Genomic DNA, 17,670 nt, shown 5'->3' with positions numbered 1-17,670 from the left:
GGCAGCATCCCTGAGGCAGGGGCAGCATCCCTGAGGCAGGGGCAGCATCCCTGAGGCAGGGGCAGGGGCAGCATGCCCGGGGCAGGAGCAGGGACAGGGTCTGGGGCAGGAGCAAGGGCAGGGGCAGGGACGGGGGAATGGTAGGCAGCATCTCCGGGCAGGGGCAGCATCCCCTGGGGCAGGGACAGGGGCAGCATCTGCCGGGGTAGGTACAAGGGAAACAACACCGGGCAGGGAAAGCATCTCCCCGCAGTGGCGTCACCCCCATCAGGGACTGCCCGGTGCCCGCCGCCCCCCGCCCGGGCCCCGCACTCACAGGGTGCTCTGGACGCCGCCGGTGTTGGCCTGGCTGAGCACCTGCGTCAGGGCCTTGGGCCGCAGCATGGCCGCCGCCGGGACCGCGGGGCGGGGGTGGGGCCGCGCCGGGCGGGGCCGTCACGGGGCCGCGCCGGGCCCGGAGCATCTCGGGGGCTGTAGTCCCGCCCGGGCCCGGCCGGCGTCCCCGTGGGAGGGGGGCCCGGGGGCGCCCCGACTCCAGAGGGGCCTCGGCAGCAGAAAGGGGGCACGGGGCAGGCATGGGCCCTCGGTGACCGCGGGGGTCCGGGATGGAGCCGGCTAAAGGGGGGGTCATTGGGGGCACCGGTGGGGCAGCACCCCCGTCCCCAGGCTCTGGCACCCTCTCTGCGCTCCCGTTCTGCCTCGCTCGCCCCTGCGAGCCCCCGCCCCGCTCTGCACCCCCGCCCCCGGCGCTGCCGCTGTCCCTCCGGGCCGACGGGGGGCGCTGTCGCGAGCCGAGGAGGTGCTGTGGCGCCGCTCGCGGCTCTCTGTGGCCGTGGCCCGGGCTGGCGGCGGGCGACGAAGATGGCGGAGCCGAGTGGCGGCGGCGGCGGCGGCGGCCCCGGCCCCGGGCCCGGCGGGGAAGGCCAGGCAGGGCCCGGCGGGGCGCTCATCCGCGTCACCGTGAAGACCCCCAAGGACAAGGAGGAGATCGTCATCGCGGACGGCGCCTCCGTGCGCGAGGTGGGGGCGGGGGCAGGCCGGGGGGGGGGCGGCGGGGAGGCCGGGGGGGGGCTGTGGCGGGTGTTGGGGGGCGGGGGCGGCTGCTCTGGGGGTGCTGAGTGATCGAGGAGTGGGGTGAGGGTTTTTGGGGAAGGGACCTGAGTTTGGGGCCGGGGAGGAATTTCGGGCGGGCGTGAGGAGCGGGGAAAGGGGGCTCTGGGCTGGGGGGCGGTCAGAGGTTCCGGGGGGCCTCTCGGAGACCCGGATCAGGGCTGGGGCTGGCTTCGGGGGCACCCCGGGCCTTTCGGGGTACCCCGGGCCTTTGGGCCTTGCTGGAGCCAGGGTGGGAGGAAGCGGGGAGAGCTGAAGGAGGGCAGGTGCTGTAGGGCTTTGGAGGGGAAACAGTCCCGAGGGCGGGAGGTGGTCCGGGGGGCTCACCTGTGGGAGGGGTCGTAGGTGTCGAAACCACAATAGTTGAGGGACTCGGAGAGCGGCTTTGGGGGTGGTGGCAGTGGGAGGGGTGTGAAGGCCCGGGGTGGGGTCTGGGGGCCTGGCCCGTGGGCTGGGCTGCGTGGGAGAGGGAAGGAGAGTGTTCCCTGAGCGGAGGTGTAGGAAAGGTGTTGGGATTGTGGGCAGAGCCGCATGGGTGTGTGGGGGGCGGCTGGGGAGGGCATCTGGGGTCCTGGGGTGGATCTGGACTTGTCTGGAGGCAGATTCTCTGGGCGAGGGGAGAGGAGCCGGACAGATGTTTGGGGCCAGCGTTGGATGAGGTGGAGGAGAGGAAAGATCAGCCCTTCCACGGGCGGACTGGGGGGGCTCTGCACCTGCTTGGGAGCGGGAGACGGCTGGGATTGGCAAGGGCTGACTCCACGGCTGGGATTAGCAAAGGCTGGGATTGGCAAGGGCTGGTCCTGGCGCTGTGGAAGTGGCGATGCCCACTGGGACAAGGTGTCATGGGCTCTGCGCTGAGCTGGCTGCGTGCTTTGGTTGGGCGCAGGGCACGAGGCCGGCGTGTGAAGACCCTGGCAGGGATCTCTGGGCAGCAGTTCATGGCGTGGGCAGGGGCTGTGCACGTGTGGCACTCCTGCTCCTTTCCGGTCTGCTCCGGGGAGCCCATTGGTACAGGGGGTGTGGAGTGAGGGCTTTGTGCAGGGAGGGCACAGAGCTGTGCGGGGGGGAACACGGAGCTGCGTGGGGACATAAAGCTGTGCAGGAGGGGGTACAGAGCTATGCAGGCAGGGAGGGACACGGAGCTGCGTGGGGAGGAATGCAGACAGGGTGATCTGGGGCCAGGGCTGTGCTGTCCCCAGCCTTGTTTTCAGAGTTCTGGTGCGAAGGCTGAGAGCTCTGGAACAGGTGTGTTTCACTCTCCATCCTGGCATTCCCCTCTGAATTCCCTATAGTTTGTGTATTCCAAGTGCAAGGCTTTATTTCCTTCAAAGCAATTTGGGAATGCCCCAGCAGGGCCAGCAGTGAGAGTCTTGTTTGCAGGTGTAAATCCCAGAACACCACACAGTAAGGAAGATGTGTCCATGCTCTGTGGCACGCTCACAGGGAATTCAGTTGCAGAAATAGGAATTGGAAAAGACCTAGTTTGTTTCCATTGGCTGATAAAGGATTGTTCCCTTTTCCATAGAGCTCTGTCCTGTATTAAATCAGAGTTTGGCTTTCCTTAGGAAAAAAACGCAAATGAGCAGACAGAACCAGCTCAGTCATTCAGGATAAACGGTGTGTTTGGGTTAGGCCTGAAGCACAATTGGCTTTGGAAGCCTTCAGCTCTTCTGAGGGAATGGCTCTGTTCTTTCTGAGATTTACTCCACAGTTTGTGATTTCAGAGCTTGTCTTTGCTTTGGTTTGGTTTTCCTTAACACTTCAGACATCATCAGCAACTGATGACTGTGTGGTACCTGCATGGGCTCTGAGGGCTTGTCAGTTCCTTGTGCTGTTCCCAGAGTGGATGTGATCCCTGGAGCTTTATGTTACTGGTATCAATCCTTTGCCTGAAAAATGCTCTGTTTGTTTTTCAGTTCAAAGAAGAGATTTCTAGACGGTTTAAAGCCAAACAGGATCAGCTGGTTCTGATCTTTGCTGGGAAGATCCTGAAGGATGGAGACACGTTGAATCAACATGGGATCAAAGATGGGCTCACTGTGCACTTGGTCATTAAGACTCCGCAGAAGTAAGAATTTGGTTTCAGGGGGGCTGGGGTCAAATGGGGGTTGGGAATAACTAATTTTGATGATCCTGGTGAGCTTTCCCTCCCCCCAGCTGTGCCACGCAGCAATGGGGTTTGTCACTAACCTGTCCATGGATGACACGGCTGTGATGGTGTATGGCAGGTACCTGGAGGGGCTGGTCCTTTAACATGACCCATGTGTGTCTTGGAAGAACCCATGAGAACTGGATACTGGTTCTAGCAAACCAGCAAAAGTTCTAACAAAAGTTGCTGATAAAAGAAATTACTTTCCCAGTGAATTTGTGTTGCTGTAGAAGCCAATACCTGGGTTTTCTGTCACCTCCTGCTACATACTCAGCTCTGAGCCTGCTCAGGCTCTCTGAGGTGCCACAGGGGGCACACAGCATGCAGAGTCCTGTGGGGCACCTGTGTGGCCCCTGGAGGCTGCACTGTCTGCCAGTGCAGACAGTGGATGCTCCACGTTGGGAGTGCTCAGAGGCTTGGGCTGTGCAACCACGGGCACGGGGCAGTGTGGGGGTTCACTCATGTGGTGCTGCAGGTGCACCCCGTGGCAGTTCCCCGTGGGCATGTGGCTTGTGCAGCACAGACCTCGGCCTGAGAACGGGACACGGGACTGACTGCGGGGTCCTGCGGGTTTGGCTCTTCCCAGCACTTTCCAGAGGGGTGGTGAGCCTGGAAGGGTTTTGGGAACAGCTGCTGTGCTTTAGTTGCAGCCACATTTCATTGATCTTGAAAGGCCCTTCGCAGCTGTGCCTCAGGCTCCAGCTGCAGCGTGCCCCAGCTCCCAGGGAGCTCCAGGGCTATGTCTCTGTGCAGTTCTGCTGTCTCCTGGGAGAGCTGCATTAATTAAGATTTTTTTTTCCACGTTTTTATTTTTTCCACCTGTTTTTTTTACAAATACAAGGAAGTGTACTGTCAGGTTCTGCAGGAGCTTCTCCTTGCATTCTGCCTCTCCAGGTAGCCTGAGAGCCTGATGCTGTTTCTGCTGTCTCCACTGTAAATGTGGTATTGGTGAACCATTTCAAAGGGTGAATCCGAGCTGTCCTGGGCTGCTCATTTTTCTCCTGCTCATAGTCCTAGATAAGGGCTTACTGAAGACATTACAGCCTCTTCCTGTGAGAAGAGGCTGAGAGAAACCAAGTGCCCTTTCTCTAGCTTCCTTCTTCCTTTTTTGTTCAGCTTCCCATTTGCTTTGTTTCCCCACTCTTTGCCTCTCAGTGGCCACTGGTTTCCAGCAGCAGTTGGGTTAGTTTGGACAGTGGACAGGGACCTTCAGGGTTGATTTTTCAAGTTCTAGAAGACTGAAAAAGGAAAGGAGATAGAGAAAAGGAATAATTCTTGGTTTGGGAAAAAAAAATCAGGAAATGATTGTTCTTATTGTCAGAGGTATAATAGCGTTATTTGAGGTGAGTAAGTCTAATTTAATGAAAGCTCTTCAACACTAGTCCAGGACTCCCTGTTGTGACTGCAGAGGCTTCAGAAAATCTTTAAATGTTCTCTTTCAAATTCCTGTAACACTCTTGAGGAGTAACTGTGGTCACAAGGTGCTAACCTGGGTTGGTATGTTCAGCAAGGCTGATGTCCAGCACCTGCTGCGTGGTGGCTTACAGCACAGTGTCTGTGTGGGTGTGTTAAAAGAAGCTCCAGACAACTTGTGTTGGAATAGGAGCCTCCAAGGTATCATCAAGGTACAGCCAGTGGCAGAGCTGGGAATTTGGAGCCAAGCTGGCCAGAAACGTTCCATAGCTTTGTGAGACAGGTGCTGGCTGCCTCGTGCCTCAGTTTCTCTCTTTGTACAGTAATGCTCGTGCTTCTTTTTGCCCCAGAAGCACTGATAGGAATATTCAGAAGTGCACATTCTTGTTTACCCCATCCACTAGCCCTGCTGTAACCTCCTGTGGTTTCTGTGGGAGCAGCAGAAGGATTCTCCTGTTTGGAGCACACTCATTGCTCAAGGATATGGCTGCAGTAAATAGTTCAGTGGGATTCAAGGAAGAGCTGGATACAACTCAGGGTAAGACCCGTCCAGCGGCTCTGCGTGGGCCAGGACAACATGTCAGGGGCTGCAGTGCATCAGGATGGGAGGCAGATTCCAGCAGATGGAAGGCATCTGTGAGCACAGCTGTGGATCAGTGCAGCCAGAGATGGGATGGAAGCTGGGGCTGGCTGCTGTGAGGATGACTGGTGTGCTGGGAGCCCGGTCAGCGTGGGGTGCACATCTTGTGCCCCCGCAGAGGACTCCCCTTGCCCTTCCCTGGTACCAAGAGTTTAACACTTTTGATCCTTTGCAGGGTCCAAGATTCAACATCTGCTGCTTCTGCCCCCAATGCTGCTTCTGCCCCCACTGCAAACCCTTCTTCTCCTGCTGCCTCATCTCAGCCCTCTACATCCAGCAGTGCTGGTCCGGACGCAGGGAGTGGCAGCAGACGGAGCAGCGGGTCAGGGACCATGGGAGGTCCTGGAGATGGAGGCCCCAACAGTGCCGCATCCATCCTGTGTAAGTGGGGGCTGTGAGAAGGAAGAATTTTCTGGGATTACACCAAGGAGCTGGGGTTCTTGACCCCTGTTGTTGTCTCTGCTTGCTGTGGGCTTTGCATGAGTCACTCCCATGGCACAGCTCTGTGTCTGTGCTCAAGGTAATGCCACAAGCCTTAGTGAAGTGTGCGTGTAGGGATGTCCTTCCTCAGAGCTGGCTGCCATAGGAACACAGGATACCCCTGGATTTGTGGGGATGCAGTTCAGCTGATGTGCCCATCCTCTTTTTGCAGTTGCCGACAGTTACTGACTCATGCCTCTCTTCCCATGTGTTGTTCCCTCTCCAGCTGGCTTCGGTGGCATCACTGGGCTGGGCAACCTTGGGATGGGCTCTGCCAACTTCATGGAGCTCCAGCAGCAGATGCAGCGGCAGCTGATGTCCAACCCAGAGATGCTTTCCCAGATCATGGAGAATCCCTTGGTGCAGAACATGATGTCTAACCCTGACCTCATGAGGCAGATGATCATGGCCAATCCCCAGATGCAGCAGCTCATGGAGCGAAATCCAGAGATAAGCCACATGCTCAATAACCCAGAGCTCATGAGGCAGGTGAGTCACACCAGGGCTCAGTAAAGAGTGTTGAGGAGAGTCTTTGTGGACCAACATCAGTGTCTGCACTGCAGAGGTGGAGTGGGAATGCCAGAGCAGTGGTTTTGGAGATCTCTTCCTTCCTGCTGTGAGCTCCCCACAAACAGATGGTGGTCTTGAGTTATGTGAATACTGATTATTCAACCCACATGCTTGCAACTCTTACCTCACTTTCAGAGCTATTGAATCCATGGTGTGTTGGGAAAAAAAGGATGCTGGGATTTTCCTAGCATGCTGCCTACAAGGCTGCTGTGTTCTGATTCAGGAATGGGAGTAGAAGCAGTGCTGGAAAAGTGAAGCTACTGCGAAAGCTCTTTGTTTCTCTCTAGTTCTCTTGACAGATTACGGTGGAGACTCCAGAGCTGTACAGTGAGTGTTTCACTACCTGTATCAGCGGGGAGCGCTAGTGTAGGCTGGGATCCCAGAGGGCTCTCATTTTTCCCAGAACAGAGAGGACCCGTGTCCAGAGGACTGGCTGTCTGGAAGACCAAAGGTTCATTGGAAGGGAAGCCTAAGGGATCAGTGAGAGTCTGGGTGTTAATAGCTGTTGACAGGACTCTGCTGTTTCCTGGGAAGGCTTGTCAGGAGGATTGTGCTGAATGGGCCTAGTTTCCATCTGCTTCTCGGCTATTCTGCTTTCAACCGTGTCGGCCATACATGAAATTCCAGAGCTGCAGGACTAAATTGTGAATAATCTGTACTTAAGCAGTTCCTCAAATGAGACCTGGATATTCTTTGTGCAGGGGAGACCCATCAAAAGTCTGGAGAGGGTGGAAGGATTCACTTTCCCAGTCGTTGTATGTAGTCTGTCCAGTCTGAGTGGGAACATATGGGTGTTGGATGTTTGGATGTCCTGACACTGCTTAGGAACAGGACAGTCTCATTGAGCTGAACCGAGGCTGAGAAGGAAGAGAGCTGAGCAAGGCTGGGGAGGAGCCTGGATCCCTGGGCTCTCTTTGCTTGGATAAATGATCTCTCTGCTCTCTGCCTGTGAATAGGGTTTAGTTATCTTCTTTCTCCTGGGAGCTGAGATTTAACTCTTTCAGGTCTTGGCTGCTGACCAGGCTCTTGGTTCACTCTGGCCTTTCATGGTGCACGTGGGCCTGAGCTTTCCACCTTTTCCTTCTTCTCCCAGACGATGGAATTGGCTCGTAACCCTGCCATGATGCAGGAGATGATGCGGAACCAGGACCGTGCTTTGAGTAACCTCGAGAGCATTCCAGGAGGATACAATGCCCTGCGCCGGATGTACACGGACATCCAGGAGCCCATGTTTAGTGCAGCCAGGGAGCAGGTATTGGCTGTGTTCTTGTGAGTGGGGTCTAGTGTGGAAAGGGGGTCCTTCTCTGTCCCCTGTGCTGGGGGGGCAGTTTTCCTAGAGCGTGGCTCTTCATCTCTCCACTCCAGTGCAGGCACTGGCCGGAGAACATGGTACAGTGCCTCTCGTGACATGGGTTGAGGTGTCGGAGGAGAGACCTGCTCTGGCTCCTCCAGTCCCCCAGCAGGCTGGATGCCAGCCCTGACCGACAGGCAGGCCCTGTCACCATTAGCACAGCCCTCTGCTCCCTGGATTAGCTGGAGCCTGACGCCTTTGGAACGGAGCTGGCTCAGATCCAGTTGGCTGGTAATGCAGGAGGAGGGAGCATGGGTCTGGCTGCAGAGGGCTGTGCAGACATACTCCAGTTCAGCATTACCTGCTGGTATGTCCGGGTGCTTTGAAGGGTGTTTTGAAGCCCTGCATTTGGGATCTGAACCTGGGGCTGTGGCCACTCCTGAGCCTGGTCTTTTTCTGAGTGAGGCGTGTTGTGGATTGCAGATTTCTCAGGAGGCGGATCATGGCACGGGTTTAGCAAATTCTGGACTTGGCTGAATATGATCGGCTGTTCCCTGGCTCAGTCAGTGCTGGGGTTGGTCTGCTGGGACTAACTGATTCCATCTGTTTCTTTTTTTTTTCTCCCTAGTTTGGCAACAATCCTTTCTCTTCCTTGACGGGGAATTCTGACAGCTCGAGCTCTCAGCCTTTGCGGACGGAGAACAGAGAGCCATTGCCAAATCCCTGGAGCCCCACACCCCCTGCTTCCCAGAGTCAGGCGCCCAGCAGTGAAGGGAGCACAGGCTCGGCAACCACCCAGGGCACCCCAACTGTATCCAACCCCTTCGGGCTAAATGCTGCCAGCATCGGCGCTGGTACGTAAGGGAGGAGCCTGAGGGTGCTGCTGGCTGAGCAGGTCACCCAGGTTTCCTTGGAGAGCCAGTCCCTCTGGCATTTGAGCCCTGTCTGTGGCTGTTCTCCAGAGGAATGGGTCTAGCCTACTTGAAGACACAAATGAATTATTCTGATGCGCTTGTTGCACGGTTCCTTTGGGAACTCTGCTGTCCCTGCAGCTCCCAAGAGCAGGAGAGTGGCCAGCAGAGCACTGCCATGGCTGTCCACAGCAATGTTCGCTGCTGGCTGGGGCGATGGAGTACAGGCAGTGCTGTCACCTGTCACGTTGTATTTCAGGCAATGCTGTGGTGCTCAGGCTCATCAGGGGTTTTCCTTTGTCTTCCCTTCCTCTTGCAGGCATGTTCAACAGCCCAGAGATGCAAGGACTCCTGCAGCAGATTTCGGAAAACCCTCAGCTGATGCAGAATATGATCTCTGCCCCCTACATGCGGAGCATGATGCAAACTCTTGCCCAGAACCCGGACTTTGCAGCACAGGTAAAAGTGTTGCAGTTGTCTGCTGTTGTCGGGCAGGCCATGAACCCAGTGTGAGGTCAGTCTGCTGCTGAGGTCAGACTGGTTCCTCCTGCAGACACTGGAGCAGAGTGAATACACAGTTTGGCTGTATTTCTCGATAGCCTGAAGGCAGCCCCAGCTCTGAGCCCTGTGTGTTTGCAGAGCCCCTAACACAAGAGGTGGCTCTCAGAGGAACATGGGAATGGCCCTCCTCTTTGCCCATGGCCAAGTGGCCCCAATTCAACACTGCGGTCAGGAATTGAGCTGTCCTGTTTTGGTCCCCCTTAGCAGGGGAGTGTGTTGAAAGCCCAGGGAGGGAGTCAGGGGCATGACTGACCTGTTCTTCATGGCTTAGTTGCGTAGGGTTTAACAGCAAGTGGCAGCAACCCTCTGACCCTGCCTACGTGTGCTGTCTCTTGCTAGATCATGGTAAATGTCCCCCTCTTTGCTGGGAATCCACAGCTTCAAGAACAGCTCCGCCTTCAGCTCCCTGTCTTCTTGCAGCAGGTAAAGGCCTCTGGCTGGCCCTGTGCTGCCCTCAGCCCCTGGCTCCAGAGCTTCTCCCCCCACTATGGGACAGGCAGGATCTCAGCTGCTTGGTCAAGTGCACTAGGAAGCATGTGGGCTTGGGGTGGCTGGGCTGAGGAAGGAAGGGGGTTGCACAGGGGAGACAAAGAGGAAGAACTTGGTTAGACAAGGTAGTCTGAATTAACTCATCTGAATTACTGGAAGATGGACTCCAGATCAGGCTTGTTAAGATACTTGGAACCCCTGTATCTCGCTGTGTTGAATTTACAAAAATTACACAGCTAATTGTGCTAGAGCAGCTGGTTCTCAGGTAAATCAGAGTCCAAAGGCATGTGCCCCCAGTTCTAATCTGATTCACCCAGTTCATTTAGGAAACCTGATGTGAGCTCTGTGAGTGTCCCTGCAGGTGAGCCCTGCAGTCTGGAGCCTCGGAGGAGGATCCAGACATGAAGGCCAGCGCTGGCCGCAGGCAAGAGGCGCAGCTCGGCACTGGCTCGGGTGTGACAGTGGTGGAGCTCTGTCTGCCTGAGCTCTCGCTGGTTGGTACCGTGGTGTCTCTCTGCCTTGGTCCCCAGATGCAGAACCCGGACTCCCTGTCCATCCTCACCAACCCTCGCGCCATGCAGGCCCTGCTCCAGATCCAGCAGGGACTCCAGACGCTGCAGACGGAGGCCCCCGGACTAGTGCCAAGGTATGGAGTGCTCCGGAGTGGGGCCATGCAGGCAGAGCTGCCGTACCCAGTAGCAGCAGGCAGAACTGGCTGTGGATTCATCCGGGAGATCTGCTTAGGGTGCTCTGTCATGGGGACTTGTGCAGGTGTGTGCCTGCTCTGAGCAAGCTAATTAGCACTTGCTGCTTGCTTGTGCTTCACTGGGAAGTCCTTGACCCTTTCGTTTTGGAGAAAAGGTTTGGAATGCACTTGGTCCCTCCCCCATCCTTTGTTTGCTGCATTCAGTGTGGACTGAACTCAAGAACTTTATCTCTGGAGAACGGTATGAGATGGACAGACACAAGGCTGGGTGGGTGTGCTGGGGCAGGCTGATCTACTGGCAGCCCCCTGCTCACTGTCACCACGGGTCATGCTCCATCACAGCAGTTCTCTGCAGGCTTTTGTTAGCTCTGCTCACTCCCAGTGCCATGTGTGACCAGGACAGGGATGCAGCCAGTTCTGTTTTCAGAGCTGCCCTGTAGCAGGGCCTCAGTGAGGGCCAGCCCAGTCGAGCCTGCTGGTGCCCTGCTGCCCCACTCTGGGGGGGTGCCCAGAATGCCAGTGTCACCCTGAGCATGGCCTGCCTTCCTCTCCAGCCTCGGCTCCTTCGGCATGCCCCGGATGCCCCCGTCCTCCACAGGAGGAAGCACAATCCCGGAGAACCCCGTTCCCTCCGCTTCAACGCCGGCCAGTGCCTCTCCAACTGGGGGTGGTAACCCTCATCAGCAGCTCATGCAGCAGATGATCCAGCTGCTGGCCGGAGGAAGCTCTCAAGTACGTAACACCCAGCGGGTGCTGGCACAGGCAGGGAGGTCTCCAGGGGGGTCCCCACCCCACCCCACTCAGGGAATGTGGTCCCCAACAGTCTCTTGTGGCTGTGGTGCTCTAGGCCAGGTTTGGTGTTGGGGTCTGGCTGGCTCTTTGGGGTGTTGAACTCTTCGAGAGGTTTAAGCTCAGCGTGCTGGGGATCCTTCTTCCTGCACTGCTGCCACTGTCAGTACTGACCCAGTCAGGACTGACTCTGGTGTGGCTGCTGTGCCACAGCCCAGAGGGATGTGGAGACTGTCCCCACACGAGCCTGAAGCCGAGCCCGGGGTTCCTGCACAGCCATGGCTGCTGGCACTGCCCGTGTTGGATGCTGTCTGTGCTCTCTGACTCCAGGGTCTCTGTCCTTCCCCTCACAGGTGCAGAGTCCCGAAGTGCGATTCCAACAGCAGCTGGAGCAGCTGAATGCCATGGGCTTCATCAACCGTGAGGCCAATCTCCAGGCGCTCATCGCCACTGGTGGGGACATCAACGCAGCTATCGAGAGACTGCTGGGCTCCCAGCCTTCCTAAACTCTGTCCTGCTGCCCCACAGACGTCAGCACATGCATCCATACACATGCACAGGGGATCTTTCCGGAAAGCCCGCCATCATTTTCATATCTGACAGCTGTCCATGTATTTAAAACAAAAAGATACAGCTTAACCCCTGACCTTCCTACTAAGTTAAGATTTCATGTTGAAATGCTCTTTAACTGGCTTGTATGTGGATTCCAGTTCTCATCGTGGCCACAGAGACTTCAGATGTGTATTTTTTCCTAAATATGCCCTGTCTCAGACACTCTTCTCTCTTTCTCTAGATGGTAGAGGCGATACTTCTAGTTACTTACCTGAATGATTGTGTTTTGAGTAGCTTGATTTTAACTGTACATGATTCCCTCCCCTAGCCCTCCTTTCAGGCAAATATTTAAAAAATTGAGCCAAGTTTGGGGATTGGTTATTTCTCTCAGCATCTTATTGAGAATGGATCAAAAGAAAAATTGAAATTACCTGAGAATTTCTGATGTCATTTGTCTTAATGTTTCCTGGGATGAACCGAGCCCGTGTCCCTCACTCACAGGTGCCTCCGATCTCCTGGTAGAGGGTTAATGGGCGCAAAAACTGCATTTGAAGTGTGGCCTCTTTACACTCTGGGGGTGGTGTAACGGAGACCAGGGGTCTGCAGCGACCAGGTGTGCTGTTCTTGACTTTGAGTTGAAGGTGCTGTGAAGAGGAAGGTGTTTGGAAGGTGTGTTTCTGCCCAAGCCATGTAGTTCCTGTTTGGAGGTTTCAGGGGCATTGACTCCTGTGCTCAGTGGGCTCATTTCTACAAGTGTGAAAACTAAAAAAGAAATGGAAAAATAAGCTAACAGTCTTTTGCTTCACTGGAAAATGTTGAAGTTCATGTTCTTCCCAGTTTAGATCCATCCTCCACCCCCCTTCCATTCTGGTGTGTTTGAATGTTCTGACTCTCCAAGAGACTCCCCAGGACCAGCAGGGTGGTATTTCCCAGGAGCCTCCATGGCTGTGTAATTTGCATACACCATTTTTATCAAAGGAAAATAAATGCGCACAACCATCTGTCTCCCTGCATCCCTGTCTCATCCTTGCCTGCCTTGGCTCAGCTGGGCCAGTTCCCACTTACTTGGGATTAATCTGTCCTGTCCTGTCACCCGTGCTCAGCTCAGGCATGGGGGTGTTATGCTCCCTGCCCACCTGGCCCCTCTGCCTTCCCTTGTGGCCAGGAAACCTTTGACACTTCAGGAATGCTGCTGAAGCTTCCCAAACACTGGTCCTAAAGTGCAGGTTTGGAAGCTTCCTTTGAATTAGAGTTGGCGATTAGCAACTCTTGGAACTGTTGAGAGCTGGGAGTTAGTGTTATTTGATAGTTTTAAGTTTCTTTCAGTGTGGGAGGATTGGGCAGAGAGGGAACAGCAGGTTTGCTGCATACCTGTAAAACCTGCTGCACCCAGCTGGCTCCGTAGCTGGAACTGGGATTGATGGGTGTTCATGTTGCTGAGAGTGTAGGTGGTGGTGGTGGAGAAAACACAGGGCTGGAAACGCTCCTGCCTCTGTGTGTGCATCCTAATGAGACTGCAATCCCTTGGAGGAGGATTTAGAAAGCAGCTTTAACCTCTTCTGGAGGCTGTGCACAAACGTGTGGATTGCTTTGTGCAACCTCTCCTCAGATGAGGGAAGTTTGCACAGAGCTGGTGGGGTCAGAGCTCTTCCCAAATGTTACCGATTGGCCCCTTTGCAGCTCAGAACATGCTCCTGAAAAGGCCTGGCTGAGCCTTGGGATCTCCTCAGTGTCCCTTGCCAGCACTAAGGTCTGTGTGTCCCTGCACACGCCAGCTCTTGCAAGTAATGTGCTCGTGGGAGGATGGATGGTGCAAGCAAGGAAGGGAGGGAGCAGAGCAGGGTCACAGGGAGATGTACCCCCATGGTGACTTTGAACCTCTGAGGAGCAAAATTATTTCCCAACCATGTTGTTTCTGGCCAGGCAGAAATAGTCCTCCCACCCCCTCAGTGTGTTGGTCACCACAGTGCAAGGGGTCTGTGTGTGTGAGGGGATCTGTGTTGGAACAGGGACTTGGAGGGATGGAGCAGTTTGGTGACTCCAAAGCTGACTGGGAATAAATCCCTGCATGGTGGAGGAATCCTGCCACAGTGTGTGCAGATGGCTGTGAGCCACTGAGGAGAGTCCACAGGAGTCTGAGAATCCCAGAATGGTTTGGGTGGGAAGAGACCTCATAGCTCATCTCATTCCACACCCCTGCCATGGGCAGGGACACCTTCCACTATTCCAGGTTGCTGCAAGCCCTGTCCAACCTGGCCTTGGACATGTCCAGGGATAGAAGAACCTCAGCTTCTCTGGGCAACCTGGACCAGGGCCTCCCCACCCTCAGAGGGAATAATTTCCTCCCAATATCCAGTGTAAGTCTCCCCTCTTTTGGTTTAAAGTCATTTCCCCTTGAGTCATCATTATCTGTCCATATAAAAAGACTTTGTCCATCATTTTCACAAGTTCCCTTTAACTCCTGAAAGGGCACAATGAGCCCTCACAGGCTGGCCAGTCCTTGGTGTGTCTTTCTTGTTTAAGTGGAAAAACACATTCCTCCTGTCTCTCCACATTGTAGCATCTGCTCTTGTGCCACTTTGGGATCACTCCTCCCCTGCTGCCAGCCCACCAGCCAAGATGCTAAAATAGAGACACAGGGCAGCCTGCAGCCTCTTTTGTCCATCTGATGCCACCTCCCATCTCTCCAGCCTCCCCCAGCAGTCTGGCAGAGCTGCCCATTCCACGCTGCTCCCAGGGGCTTTGCTGTGCTGCTCTTGTACTGCGAAGCAGAGTTGGGAGGGTCAGGCCTGTAGCTTCCTCAGTGGTGGGACACAGTTAGGCTGGGATCACCGGGAGAGAGCTTGGAGGTGGATGCAGCTGGGTCTGGTCTTTGGTACCCACAGGGGATGCAGATCTGGCCTTCCCAGGGTCCGGAGAAAAAGGCACTTTGAAGGCTGGTGAGAAGGAGCCTTTTAGTGAAACCTTAATCCCCTCCAGAGCTTCCCCTAATCCCTGGTAATGTGCTGTTCAAAGGCCCACTTCCAAAGGAACGACTGCACTTTCTCGCTCCCATACCTCTCCTTCCCGAAGGAATTGCCCAAAGGTGTTCTCACTGACTGTTTCCTCTCATTTCACTCTGATAAATAGAATTAATTATTTTAAAACATAATGAAAGAAGCAATTTCTGCAGCAGGTAGTGGCAAATCCAGCTGATTGATTGGGAGAGATTTCTGCTGTCAAGGATATATTTCCACTGCATTCCTCCCCCTTTCCCTGGAGGGGATCCGCAGCCTTTTCCCCCAATATCCCAGTGTAATGCTTCCAACTTCGAAATCAAACCTCTAAAATGTGGAGGAGGCAAAGATGGCAGGAAACCAACATCTACATTGCTTTCAAGAAACCATTCTTTTGGTTACCCAGATCCGTAGTATGGGCGGTTTCCTGTGGCCACAGCCCTGACTATGGAGGGGCAAGTTCAAAGTGACTCAAGAGGGGGTCAGTCGGGAAATATCCTGGGGTTAGGAGGTCATGGAGTAGGATAGCTTGGAAAATATATATATGTGCGTGTGTGTATGTGGAGCTGCTGCAGCACCTTTGCTCAGCCACAGGAGCCATGAGGAAGGGCTGAATGATGCTCCTCAGCCTCTCTGCCCAGTTCAGCAGCATTTAAGGGCAGAAAACCATGATTTAGAGCATGGTTGGGCCATGGCCAGCCCTGACAGCTCCCTGCTGCAGGACCTGACCATGGCACATTTAGGACCATATTCATGTTTCTCTGAAATTGTTTATTTTTAATTCCACCAGCAAGCTGACACCTGGTTTCGTGTTGCTGCCTGGCTGGTGCTGGTCATGTTCACTGGAGTTTGCTGTGGGTGTTCCCAGCTTGCAGGGTTGGCTATATCAGAGCCGACACTGTCCACCAGCATGGAGTCAGTACCCAGGGGCAGACTGGGATTTGTTTTTGCTCACTTTGACTTTGGAAACAGTGAAATCACAAGTCTTCCAGGCTGCCCCAGAGCTGACAGGGGAAGGGTGGTCCAGAGCCCCTCGCTGGAGTTGCCCTGTGAGAAAAGAAGGGAGAGGGGAGGTATTTGGGCACCTGCCCTTTGCTCCAGGTCTGCTGGGCATCTGTGTGGCACCACGTAGGGTTGGGTCTGGTGGTGCCCCTCAGCTGGCACCCAAGGCTGCACCAGGGGCTGTGGCACCCACGAAGACCCATGGGCTTCTAATGTGCACCAAGAGAGGGTTCAGGGTTCCTAAGGGGCTTCACCGCCCTTGGCTGCTGCTGGCAGTGGTGACACAAGGCTGGTGGTTGTGCCCAGTGTCCTCCCCGTGGCAGCGATGGGGCTGAGCCCCAGCTTGGTCCTTATCTCTTGCCTGGGAGCCAGTGGGCAGCTCCAGCCTGGCTCTGGCAGGGGACAGAGGAGAAGCCCCTTGGCTTTCCACACCACCCCAAGAAGAGGCTCAGCTTTTGGCAGATTTTGTGGCACTGGAATCTTCTATCCTGCCCTGCTCATGTTTTCCTGGATACCCTGGTGGGAACGTGCCCCTTCCTTGGCTGCCTCGGTTTCCCTGCCCTGTGAGACATCTGGGGCGCAGCCAGGAGATGGCTCCTCCTCAAAGGTCATCGCTGCTTATTTATCCCAGCAGACAGAGCAGAAGAGTGGTGAAACATGGAGCAGCCAAGGCTGCTGCTCCCCAGGCTAAGGGCTGCTGCAGGCTCCCAGCTCATGCTACCCTGGGGATAAGCCCCACTTATCAAGGGGAGTGGAAGGAGAAGTGGGGAAACAAAGCATGAGGAGATGCAGGAGTGGTGCTGGCAGGGCTGGAGCAGGGGAGGAGTTGTCCCTCAATCCCTCAACTGTCGTGTGTGAGGGCTGCAGCAGAGCAAAGTATGGAGCTGGTGCCTTGGCTGTACGTGGCCACATATGCCACTGCACAGCTCGCAGCCCACGTGCCCCCACTGCGTACGTGGCACACCCCACATCCTGCACACGCCCTGTCATCACACCCTGCACTCCCCGCTGCACACCTTGCACGTGCATGCCCTGTGCGTGCCCTGCCAGGTACACCCTGTAGATCCCCCTGTACATTTCGCACCTCTCCTGGCACCCTGGTCACCCAGGGGCTGTTGCCCATCCGTTTGTCTCTGCCAGTGTTCAGTGGAGTGGTGACATGCAGGGGTCAATGCCAGCTCTGGGCTCTCCTGCGGGAGCTCAGTGCAGGGCAGTCTGAAGCATTTGCATGGGGACTCCCAAGCGCTGCCTCCCCCTCCTGGACCCTGTTCTGCTCCTGCTGCCAGAGCAGAGACAGATCCAGGGAATGCTGACACAGGGGTGTATCCCCATCTGTGCAGCATCACCCAGGCCAAACTCCTGGACAGTGGGTGAAGGGTGGGCGTGGGTGTCCCCTGCTCTGTGGGCATAGAGCTCAGGGTGCTGGCAGGAACGGCAGCTGGGCAGGAAAGTGGCCCTTGGGACAGCAGGATGGCCTTGGGGACAGCCCTGAGCAGCAGCTGCAGGGACAGGCTGTGAAGGACGAGGCCAAGGCTCTGCTGGGGCAAACCACCAGACTCCCGGCTGGGCACGGGCACACACGTGGCTGCACACACACACACGTACACACACACACACGTACACACACACACATGTACACACACACACATGTACACACACACACGTACACACACACACGTACACACACACACGTACACACACACATGTACACACACACACCCCCACCCGCTCTGGGGCTGCAGGACTCCCCAGCCCCGGCCCATAGCAGCAAAGCAGGTGGCAGCAGCGGGCACACGCGTGTGTGACACACGGCAGAGGCAGGTGTGCATGTGCCATTCGGGGAGCAGGAACAGGACGTGCACTGGAACCGGGAGGGTAAGCGTGTGAGTGTGTGTGTGTGCAGGGCAGTGCCAGCTGTGTGTGTGTGAGAGTACAGGGCAGTGTCAGCTCTGTGTGTCTGTGTGTGTGTGCAGAGCAGTGCCAGCTCTGTGTGTGTGTGTGTGTGTGTGTG

General features: G+C 55.8%; 2 protein-coding genes across 4 annotated transcripts in view; one reads left to right on the top strand and one right to left on the bottom strand.

The window, feature by feature from the left end:
- The window catches only part of LAMTOR2 (late endosomal/lysosomal adaptor, MAPK and MTOR activator 2), a 2,018-nt gene extending 1,576 nt beyond the window's left edge, over positions 1–442 (bottom strand). For both annotated transcript variants that reach the window (XM_042034498.1, XM_042034499.1), the window contains exon 1: positions 317–442. In XM_042034498.1, coding sequence (XP_041890432.1) covers positions 317–384 — 68 coding nt within the window. In that variant the 5' untranslated portion in view covers positions 385–442. The remainder of the gene's footprint in view (positions 1–316) is intronic.
- Positions 443–827: 385 nt separating this feature from the next.
- Positions 828–12,666, top strand: UBQLN4 (ubiquilin 4). 2 transcript variants are annotated; one of them, XM_042034495.1, is made up of 11 exons: positions 828–1,020; positions 3,027–3,178; positions 5,488–5,693; positions 6,019–6,281; positions 7,456–7,614; positions 8,282–8,507; positions 8,884–9,023; positions 9,465–9,548; positions 10,145–10,260; positions 10,875–11,052; positions 11,463–12,666. In XM_042034495.1, the coding sequence occupies exons 1-11, from the start codon at positions 862–864 to the stop codon at positions 11,613–11,615; spliced, it is 1,836 nt and encodes a 611-aa protein (XP_041890429.1). In that variant the 5' UTR covers positions 828–861; the 3' UTR covers positions 11,616–12,666. The 2 variants fall into 2 exon arrangements, with proteins under 2 accessions (XP_041890429.1, XP_041890430.1); XM_042034496.1 differs by lacking the exon at positions 9,465–9,548.
- The last annotated feature ends 5,004 nt before the right edge of the window (positions 12,667–17,670 follow it).

This window comes from Corvus kubaryi, unplaced genomic scaffold, assembly GCF_017639235.1.
Source record: "Corvus kubaryi isolate FWS band 111438036 unplaced genomic scaffold, C.kubaryi_AGA036_p1.0 37373, whole genome shotgun sequence".
NCBI lineage: Eukaryota > Metazoa > Chordata > Aves > Passeriformes > Corvidae > Corvus > Corvus kubaryi.
The sequence above is the reverse complement of the archived record's forward strand: the minus strand, read 5'-3'. Positions and strand labels throughout refer to the sequence as shown.